Consider the following 10,831-nt stretch of genomic DNA (forward strand, 5'->3'; position numbering starts at 1 on the left):
TTTTTTACTATATTCTATCATAGATTGTTTGAAATTTTGTACAAATATTTTATAAATTTTATTGAGATCGAATTATGTTGTAATTACATAAACATTGTTAAAAAAAATGAACTAAATTATTTTATACGAAATAAGTAAGTATATATACAAGAGGTGAGTACTAATATAAATTTATCCGGTAAATTAAAATAACGATTTTTATTGTAAAACACGAACTTATGCGCCTTGCAGACTATAAGTTTATCCGGACGACAGTGGCCGTGTCGAACATATCCCTTAGATCCCTTATGTGCTTTACAGACTATCAGTTATTCCGGACGACAGTGCTCGTGTCGAACATATCCCATATATTGTGCACATTATAAGTTAAGTCCGAAGGCATAATCGATACTGCTGCATGTTTATGGGATCGATAACACATTTACCGATTATTTAGTTATCGCCGACAAGTCGTATCGATCCGACACACTGTAAGATTCTTTACAAACACCGACATTCCGTCCGGAATAACTGATAGTCTGTAAAGCGCATTAGACGGTCGGATAAACACTACGACAGAGGTTCGCCTATTTGTTGTGTGTTCGTTCATGTTTTACCCTCACACTGAACGAACAATTATGATAACAACATGAAGAAATAAGAAGAAGCATAAACACAAACAATGAAGATGGACGAAAAGTTAGGTGTAAAGCCATTTTTTGGTAAAAATGGAAGAAACAAAAATTCCAAGCTGAATAAGCGATCCCTCATTAATTTCATTGCAGAAAAGCTTGTTTTAATTATGAAAATAAATTTGTTTTTGCTAATGTGTGGCGAACATCCCCCCTGCCAACATTTTTTGAATTTGGGGGCGCTTCTGAGAATCCCCACTACGTCGAAAACAGTAGTATACGACATCCAAAACTCCTCGGAAAATCGCCACCACTATTGAGAAGTTGTACCACGCCAAGTTACTACAAAAAAGTATCGGTTGAGTGCAATTATTAGGTGCCCTTCTGGATACATTCAGAAGGACGCCAATAAGAGCCCCTTCAAACAATCAGACAAAGTGCATTTTAAGATAGTTGTAAAATTAAAAATGGCAGATTTCACTTCTTTTCTGTGATTGTTTTTAAACAGCTGATGACAGTGTTGTATATTTTTGGAGATGTCCTGAATAAGCGAGTACTCTGTTTTCTTTTAGTCCTTCACAGCTTAGGGTATCCAGTGCTAAAAGAAAACAGCCCTAAAGTTGTTTTGATTTTATGCCAACACGTTCCCGCAACACGCGAACATGGCCTTATACTAGCGGATTAGTCGCCGCAACGTGTTGTGTCGTAGGGTTTATCCGACCGTATAAGGTGCCCTTTAATGTTAAGTCCGAAGGCATAATCGATACTGGTGCATGTTTATGGGATCGATAACACATTTACCGATTATTTAGTCATCAACGAATTGGATCGATTGGACACACTGTACGATTCTTTGCAAACACAAATATTCCGTCCGGTCATGTATTCAAATGCGTTTACGAATAAGATTCTTCAATTGAGTAATGCGCTTTACAGACTATCAGTTATTCCTGGCGACAGTGCTCGTGTCGAACATATCCCATGTATTGTACACATTTTAAGTTAAGTCTGAAGGCATAATCGATACTGCTGCATGTTTATGGGATCGATAACACATTTACCGATTATTTAGTCATCGCCGACAAGTCGTATCGATCCGACACTGTAAAGGGCACCTTATACGGTCGGATAAACCCTGCGACACAACACGTTGCGGCGACAAATCCGATTGTATAAGGTCGTGTTCGGCTGTCGCGGGGACGTGTTGGCATAAAATCAAAACAACTTTGTTTTTTTCTGGTTGGGTGGTACAAATCATTGAGTGTAAGGGGATGTTCGACAAACATTATCACAGACAAATTTATTTTTACTTTAAAAACAGGCATTTCTGCAATGAAATTAATGATGGATCGCCAATTCTGGTTGAAAATTAAAGAAATATATAAATCAAAACCAGTATTGTGGCAAAAACGTGGAAAAATTCCACTTCCAATCAATGGGAAACCAGGCGACAAGTATTTTGAAATTCATCAAGTAATTTGTAATATATTAAATGTGGATTGCTTCAGGAATCATTGTTTTGACACATATACCAGGATTTTTTTTTATTATTTTCTTCCAGTTTTTCAGTAAAAAATGGTTTCACCCATAAATCTTCGTACAACTTCATTGTTTGTTTATGCTTCTTCTTATTTTTTCATGTTGTCATCACATTTGTTCGTGCAGTGTAAGGGGCAAAACTTGAACGAACACACAACAAATAGACGAACCTCTGTCGGAGTGTTTATCCGACCGTCTAAGGTCCGCTTAAGATACTTTACAAACACCGACATTCCGTCCGGAATAACTGATAGTCTGTAAAGCGCATAAGATTCTTTACAAACACCGACATTCCGTCCGGAATAACTGATAGTCTGTAATGCGCTTTACAGACTATCAAGTATTCCGGACGGAATGTCGGTGTTTGTAAAGAATCTTACAGTGTGTCGGATCGATACGACTTGTCGGCGATGACTAAATAATCAGTAAATGTGTTATCGATCCCATAAACATGCAGCAGTATCGATTATGCCTTCGAACTTAACTTATAAGGTGCACAATATATGGGATATGTTCGACACGAGCACTGTCGTCCGGAATAACTGATAGTCTGTAAAGCGCATAAAGCACATAAAGCGTATTAGATGCTTGGTAAAACGTATTCGTTGATGCGGGGAGGACAGACGATGGAACGCTTTTGAATTAGGACATCTTAAAAACGAACTGCACCGACAACAACAATCGCGAAAACAAGACTCTCTGTACCGCAAAAAGATAGTTTTCTATTGTAGAATTGTTTTATTTATATTTCAAAGGTGATTATAACGTTATATACCGATAAATAAAGACAAAACAGTATTTACTTAAACTCTGATAATTGAATTGAAGTGCAAACAACTTGTAAAATTTTTTTGGGTAAGCCAATTTCGACAAATTCAATAATTTTGTGGACTCTCATTGCCCGGTTTATGTATGCATGCATGTATATATGTATATTTATCTAGTGTGTGTGTATATGAGAGTAAATTTTCATTAGAGGTAGTGTTTTTGGAGTTCATGTGTTTTCCTTCGTTAGCCGGCGTTATAATATGTTCACAGAAATTTCATATTAATTGAATAAAATGATATTACTTTCTAGAGGAACCTTGAGCCAATTCAAGTATTTAGCAAGCTATAAACAATTCGTGCAGAGAGCGCCTTTTGTTGCTACAACCACATTTCGACAATCAACAAAGTATAAAGAAGAGTTACGAAAACATTTTCTGCGCGAAAAAGTCTGTTTTTCGTCATCGCCGGCAACCAATAGTCACGTAAGTTTCTGAAATTGACTTTCCATGAAAATTTATTACATACGAATTTCCATTTTATAGATCATAATGGGTGGTCGTCAGCGTGGTAACGGTGGTAGTTTCTTCGGTGGAGGTGGTGGTGGTGGCAGCGGCGGCTATGGGGGTGGTTATGGTGGAGGTTTTGGAGGTAATGGAATGAATCCCTTTAATAATAACAGTAAGTACAAACATCTTATTGGTACATCTAATAATACCATTGCTATAAAATTATCAAAGAGTTACTAAGCTATCATATACCATGCAACGATCACACTACATAAGGAAACTTTAGGTCTAAAATAACAAATTACAGAGTACCATTATATAGTTCGGAGGGATTCGATTGTCTAAAACAAAATTTCATATTATGGAGTGAACTTCCAATTTTCAAAATAGTTTCTTGTTCTCCTGAAACGACCCCAAAGGTTATTTTGTGTGAAAAAAATTTTTGTGAATATCTGTTGAGCCTCATGTAGCATAAATTTTAGTACATTAATAGTATGTTATCAATGGCTCCATATTTAATTTCAATTTCATTTATTTCTTGATAACCCTGAATTTCCACTATTTTGTTATAAATCCATGAACGCGATTTTTACGGTATTTTTTGAAATTTTACAAAAATGGAAATGAAAATTAGTGGGGTTAAGAATCTCTTTTTTTAGTTCTTTATTTTCTTTATAAAAATTACGGTGAATAGGAAGTATAGGACACCAAAATTGTGGATTCACATTCACCAGGTTGTGGATATGCGAACTTGGGCAATATATACACATTTGGGTAGTACCTAACTACTCAATAGATACACATTTGAGTAGTACCTAACTACTCAATAGTTAGGTACGTATGTATATTCTCGCAGATTATTTGATCATGTAAGTCCGGATGTTCAACGTTTTCTCAACTTTAATTTTTCTTACTTTATAAATTTTCGTCTTCTGATACTATTTTACAAAATATTCCGTAGTCGTTTTCTGACTTTTATCCTAAACTTTTTTGCGTTTTGTCGCTCAGTTCGAGCTAACCAATTAGTAATACTATGGGTTCAGACCTTCATTAATGGGTCTTTCGTTGTTAGAGTAGCGCGACTATTTAACGCTATTCGCCCAACTCTAAGAACTTTCGATGTTTCCTGCTATACATATCGGAAAAAACATTTTGCTGATACACCATGATTTCTATGTGAATTATTGTCAGTCCTTAAATTATGTTTTCTTTCTTTTACCTGTTTTAAGGCTGATACTGATTGCTATATAATGATATATTTTTGCCTACTTTAAAAATTATTTAATTTCAATTATTAAAAAAAAAATTACAGGTTGGCTGATAAGTCCCCGGTCTGACACATAGATGGCGTCGCTAGTATTAAATGCATATTATTTCTATATAGTACCAACCTTCAAATGATTCGTGTCAAAATTTGACGTCTGTAAGTCAATTGGTTTGTGAGATAGAGCGTCTTTTGTGAAGCAACTTCTGTTATTGTGAAAAAAAAATGGAAAAAAGGAATTTCGTGTTTTGATAAAATAATAAAATGAGCACGGAGGACGGTGAACGCAGTGGACGCCCGAAAGAGGTGGTTACCGACGAAAACATCAAAAAAATCCACAAAATGATTTTGAATGACCTTAAAATGAAGTTGATCGAGATAGAAGAGGCCTTAAAGATATCAAAGGAACGTATTGGTCATATCATTCATCAATATTTGGACATGCGGAAGCTCTGTGCAAAATGGGTGCTGCGCGAGCTCACATTTGGCAAAGTAATGGCCTCTGTTTTTGGGATGCGCATGGAATAACTTTTATCGATTATCTTGAGAAGGGAAACACCATCAACAGTGACTATTATATGGCGTTATTGGAGCGTTTGAAGGTTGAAATCGCGGCAAAACGGACCCATATGAAGAAGAAAAAAGTGTTGTTCGACCAAGACAACGCACCGTGCCACAAGTCATTGAGAACGATGGCAAAATTTTTATGAATTGGGCTTCGAATTGCTTCCCCACCGACCGTATTCTCCAGATCTGGCCCCCAGCGACTTTTTCTTATTCTCAGACCTCAAATGGATGCTCGCAGGAAAAAAAATTTGGCTGCAATGAAGAGGTGATCGCCGAAACTGAGGCCTATTTTGAGGCAAAACCGAAGGAGTACTACCAAAATGGTATCAAAAATTTGGAAGGTCGTTGTAATCGTTGTATCGCTCTTGAAGGGAACTATGTTGAATAATAAAAACGAAATTTTGACAAAAAAGTGTGTTTTTCTTTGTTAGACCGGGGAGTTATCAGCCAACCTGTTAATATATAAAAAAATTAAAAAAAAAATCTATTGTAATTTTTTGGTCAATATTTTTATTATTTACCTTATAATTTTAAGCCATTATATTATTCATAAAATGTTTACATTATATTTTTTGAGTAGTTCTATTGCAATTTATCTTGCATCGGCCTTTTGACCTTAAATTACAAAATTGGGCAAATATATACAAATGAAAAAGTATGGACTGAAAATGCAATAGCAAATACCGGACAATACATAAGAGCTATGAATGCAAATTCGTTCCTCTACTGCCATATTCAATGAAACCCCCATTCTCCATTTATTTCTCTAATTAGTTTGAGGACTAACATATTTCTCTTTATGGGATGTTCTTTTGGAAAAGACCTAGAAATTTCATTTTTTAAGAAAGCTGAGAAAACGAAATATATCTTGCCAAAATTAACGTTTTTCTTAAATAGGGTCATGGGTTCTACACCAGTTTCGTCAAAAAGTCAACAAGTTTTAAAGCGTCGTATTATGTCCTTATTATAGAGTTTAATATAGAATGAAGTAGCACGATAATAGAAAAATCAAAAAAAAAAATCTATATATCATTAACCATTACAAAATGAACGACTTTTTAATTTTAATGAACTAAACTTAATTACACCTATATACCTGCAGTGCCGCCAAACATGTCCAACAATGATCTCATGCAACTTATGAGTGCAATGGCTAGTGGTTTCAATATGAATCCTCCTCCTCCACCACCAGTACGTATGTCATGTGGTGACTTACGTCCTACGCATGTGGGTATGTATGTTGAACTGACTGGACGTCTGATCAAGAAGCGTGTACATCGTTTTATGGAATTAAGAGATCGTGGTAATGGGGCTTGTCAATTGGTGATTTTAGAGGACAGGGTAAGGAATTATATATTATACATAGATGGAAATCGAATAATACTTAAAAAATATTTTTAGAATCCCAGAGTTGCTCGCCGTTTGGTAAATATGCCTGAAAATACAATCGTTTGCATAGCAGGTACAGTGCAACGACGTCCCAAGAATTCCTGTAACCATACTATGCCAACGGGCGATGTTGAAGTTGAAGTACAAGATATTCTCAACATTGATTTTAATAATAAAAGGGCTGGTGATAAGCGTTCTTATAGTACCATGAGTCAACAGCATAGTACTGCTATAACTAGTACAGAATATAAAATAGCCAGTATGTATCAAATATGGATTGAAAAGGTTGGAAAATTTATTAATTGTTTTGGTTTTTTCTCCATTATTCAGAGAATGAGAATATTTTGAAATATTTTGAAAATCGTGATATAACTTGCAATCATTTAAGACATCGTGATATTGGCAAAGATGTCACATTAGTAGGTTGGATTCCAAATGGGAAAACCTCAAAGTTTTTACAATTGAAAGATGGTTATGGTCAAACACAAATTATTATTGAAGATCCAGCTGTGAGTACTTTTTATTGCTTTTTTATTACAAAAAAATATATATATATATAAAATTATGATTTTACATTTATATATTTACATTTCTCTAATTTTACGCAATTTTCATTGAATTACTTAATATATGAGACAAAAATAACACATCCACAAATTTTGATCACTCTCTTGCTTTATTCTGCTGGCTTTTTGGAGTAAACGAATGACTTCCAATGAACATTTGTGATAAACATCGATTATATATAGGGTACTCGAACGGAGCTATAGTCTCATATCTTAATTACCCTGAGAAAGTAATTCAATTAAAATTCCGTAGTAACAAAAAATATAAAATGACTTTTTATTTAAGCCTAAAACGACTGAATAAAGCAAATACCTAAAATATATATTTTTTCCCAAACTTTAGATGCAAGATACTGTATCTAGTGCCCCAGATGGCACCATTGTGCAAGTAACAGGAAAAGTTTTAGCTAGGCCTAAACAAAATATAAATTTGGTATGTATGACAAAATAATTCAACTGTATTTAAGTCATTAATTCGGATTTTTAAATAATAGAAACATGACACAGGGGAAGTTGAGGTTGTTGTCTCCACAGCTAGGGTCCTCAATCCGGATGAACCCTATGATGGTCCCATTAAAAATAAAGATAAAGTTAAGAAACTATCCATCAATGATGTAATTGATGACGAAAATGCTGAAGGTGAAAATAATGGAAATGATGGTGACAAGCCTTCTACAACAGCAACTACAAACAACATTGCCAAAGTAGCTGATTTAAATAAGTTCGCAGAACGTACCCACACTTGTGGTGAATTGACTGCAGATAATATTGGTGAAAAGGTCACAATATGTGGTTGGTTAGAATTTCAACGTATGGATAGATTTTTTATATTACGCGATGGCTATGGACAAACTCAGGTCTTATTAACGGAAAAAGTAAAGGGATTGGAAGATAAAACCCTAAATCTGGAAACCATTTTGAAAGTTGAGGGTACTGTCATACCCAGACCTACCTCGACTATTAATCCAAAAATGAAGACTGGTCATATTGAGGTTGAGGCTGAAAATGTAGAAATATTGAATGTAGCCAAAAAGAATCTACCATTTGAAGTACGTAGATTCAATAGGGCTGGAGAACGTTTACGTTTGACACATCGTTATATAGATTTAAGGTAAGAAGCTATACTAAAAGGTATTTGAAATATTATTTGACTTTCTTTCGTATATCTCCAGATTCACAGACATGCAATACAATTTACGTATGCGCTCTAAAGTTATTATGCGTATGCGTGAATATCTCATCAACTTTTTGGGTTTCGTTGAGGTTGAAACACCAACACTTTTCCGTCGTACTCCGGGTGGAGCCCAAGAATTTGTAGTGCCTACACGCAAAGCTGGTCACTTTTACTCGCTAGTACAAAGTCCGCAACAATTCAAACAAATGTTAATGGCCGGTGCTATAGACAGATATTTCCAAGTGGCTCGCTGTTATCGCGATGAGGCCACAAGGCCGGATCGTCAACCAGAGTTTACTCAACTCGATATTGAATTATCATTTACTAAACGTGATGATATTTTGCAATTAATAGAAGAAGTCCTACGCTATTCTTGGCCCAAGGAAGTTAGCCGTATTCATACGCCATTCCGTCGTATTTCCTATTCCGAAGCTATTGAAAGATATGGTACAGATAAGCCAGATACCCGGTTTGGTTTAATGGTATGTATAAATGAAAGAAGAAATGCAAGGATCTTAATTGCATGGTACTAATCTATTAAATCCTACGGCAGCTAACTAATGTCACCGATCTCATTGCAAAAAATGAAACCTTTGTTGAGAAGTTCCCGAATTTGGGAGCTTATGTTATTGTCGTTCGCGGAAATGATGCTTTCTGGAATGGTGGTGCACGCAAACACTATGAGAGCTTGTCAAAGGAATTCTCGGGAACTTTGTTTGTTCGCAAGTTTTTGGTAAGTTGAATAATAGTAATTTAATTTTTTTTAATTATTTATTTTTCCAATATTTAGATGAATATATTTCTAAACAAAGTTAAAATTAAAATCCTTTTGAATGTTATACTATCATGTGTTTTGCAATGTTTGTGTTTTTTTATCTATTTACAGCAATATAAAGATGTTTTGGAGCGTTTGACCAAATTGTTGAATGCTGATGTAGCTTCCGAACTCATTGCTAAATTCGACATAGAAGAAAATGACTTGGTATTTTTGGGCATTGGTGACAAAACTGAAACGGTATGTAAATAGGAAACTGTGACGAATAATATTTTAAAATGGTCCCGTTTTTTGTTTAGCAAAAACTAATGGGCAGAATACGTTGCGATTATCAAGCATTCTTGGTTGAAAATGGAAAAGCACGCAAAAGTGCTGAAAATAAATTTGTGTGGATCATAGACTTTCCAATGTTTGAAAAGAATCCAGAAACTGGTCAACTAGAAAGTGTCCATCATCCCTTTACAGCCCCACATCCCGATGATATGGAAACTTTTGTTAATGCCAAGCCTGAAGATCTAACTAAAATACGATCCCAGGCATATGATTTGGTGTTGAATGGCCAAGAAGTTGGTGGAGGGTCTATGCGTATACATGATCGTGATATGCAGCATTTCGTTTTGGAACAGATATTGAAAATTCCCCATGAGCATTTGGCACATTTATTGAGTGCTTTAGAGTCCGGATGTCCTCCACATGGTGGCATAGCCTTAGGTTTAGATCGTTTGATTGCTTTGATATGCAAAGCTTCATCCATACGCGATGTTATAGCGTTCCCCAAGTCATTAAATGGCAAAGATCCTCTTTCAAATGCCCCCGTGCCAATATCAGCGGAAGAGAAAGCTCTTTACCATTTGTCTGTGATCGAAAATGAATCAGCGAACAATGAGCATGATGATGAAGATACCGATCCTGATGCAGAACGTCGTGTGCCATCACCTTTAATAGCCGAAGAAAATGCTGGGGACACAAAGCCAAATGTCCAAACTGCTGTCGTTAAGGATGAATTGGTACCTATGGAAGAAGATGAAGCTGAACCAGTGAAAACAACCAAACGTGCTACCAAAAAGAAGCAATAGAGTAGCATGCAATAATTTACACATTTTTGGCATTGAGGAAAAAGGAAAATGATATTCATCTTTCTACTTTCTGTTTTTAATGCTTCACATTCAAAATCTGCAGCAGCGAAATATAATCCACATTTACATTTATTCATCATACTTAAGAAAATGTACACGAAGATTGTACATGTTTTACATTACGTTAGTTACATTTATTTTCATTTTTGTTTTAAATTTGGCATTTATTCAGTGCATACTATTTATTAGTATTACTTGGTTCTTATAACCGTATTATGATAAATAAAAATGATTGAAAATTGAATTGTTCATTATTTTAATGATTTTATCTATGCAAAAAGGATATAGGTATTTTAGAGATACTACAACGCTACATAGAGTGATAATTTGAAACAGCTGCCCAGATCTCCCCAGTTTAGGGTGAATATGAATATGTAAAATTATTGACGTTTCGTAAAATTACTCAAAGCTAACTTGCGTACCGCTTTAAATTTATAAAAATTCGTCGGAAAAAACACGAAATTTCGATAATTGGACTCTTGTCGACAAGAAGTCGACTATTTCATTCTAATTGCAATCCCAACTCGTTGAACATA

General features: G+C 35.1%; 1 protein-coding gene across 4 annotated transcripts; it reads left to right on the forward strand.

The window, feature by feature from the left end:
* The first annotated feature begins 2,783 nt into the window (after positions 1–2,783).
* AspRS-m (aspartyl-tRNA synthetase, mitochondrial) lies at positions 2,784–10,539 on the forward strand. 4 transcript variants are annotated; one of them, XM_075296225.1, is made up of 12 exons: positions 2,784–2,905; positions 3,229–3,400; positions 3,461–3,596; positions 6,358–6,596; positions 6,657–6,903; positions 6,975–7,153; positions 7,554–7,643; positions 7,705–8,321; positions 8,383–8,866; positions 8,938–9,117; positions 9,271–9,399; positions 9,459–10,539. In XM_075296225.1, the coding sequence occupies exons 3-12, from the start codon at positions 3,467–3,469 to the stop codon at positions 10,233–10,235; spliced, it is 3,072 nt and encodes a 1,023-aa protein (XP_075152340.1). In that variant the 5' UTR covers positions 2,784–2,905; positions 3,229–3,400; positions 3,461–3,466; the 3' UTR covers positions 10,236–10,539. The 4 variants fall into 4 exon arrangements, with proteins under 4 accessions (XP_075152340.1, XP_075152339.1, XP_075152337.1 ...); XM_075296224.1 differs by having other exon boundaries at positions 2,825–3,005; XM_075296222.1 differs by lacking the exon at positions 2,784–2,905 and having other exon boundaries at positions 3,149–3,400.
* Positions 10,540–10,831: the final 292 nt, after the last annotated feature.

The sequence above is a fragment of the Haematobia irritans genome, chromosome 2, assembly GCF_050003625.1.
Source record: "Haematobia irritans isolate KBUSLIRL chromosome 2, ASM5000362v1, whole genome shotgun sequence".
In the NCBI taxonomy this organism is placed as follows: Eukaryota; Metazoa; Arthropoda; class Insecta; order Diptera; family Muscidae; genus Haematobia; species Haematobia irritans.

Coding starts and splice junctions, on each gene's coding strand:
- AspRS-m (XM_075296222.1), top strand. CDS start 3,212: ATGATATTACTTTCTAGAGGAACCTTGAGCCAATTCAAGTATTTAGCA. Junction 3,597..6,357: donor GAATCCCTTTAATAATAACA/GTAAGTACAAAC, acceptor ATATACCTGCAG/TGCCGCCAAACATGTCCAAC. Junction 8,867..8,937: donor ATACCCGGTTTGGTTTAATG/GTATGTATAAAT, acceptor ATCCTACGGCAG/CTAACTAATGTCACCGATCT.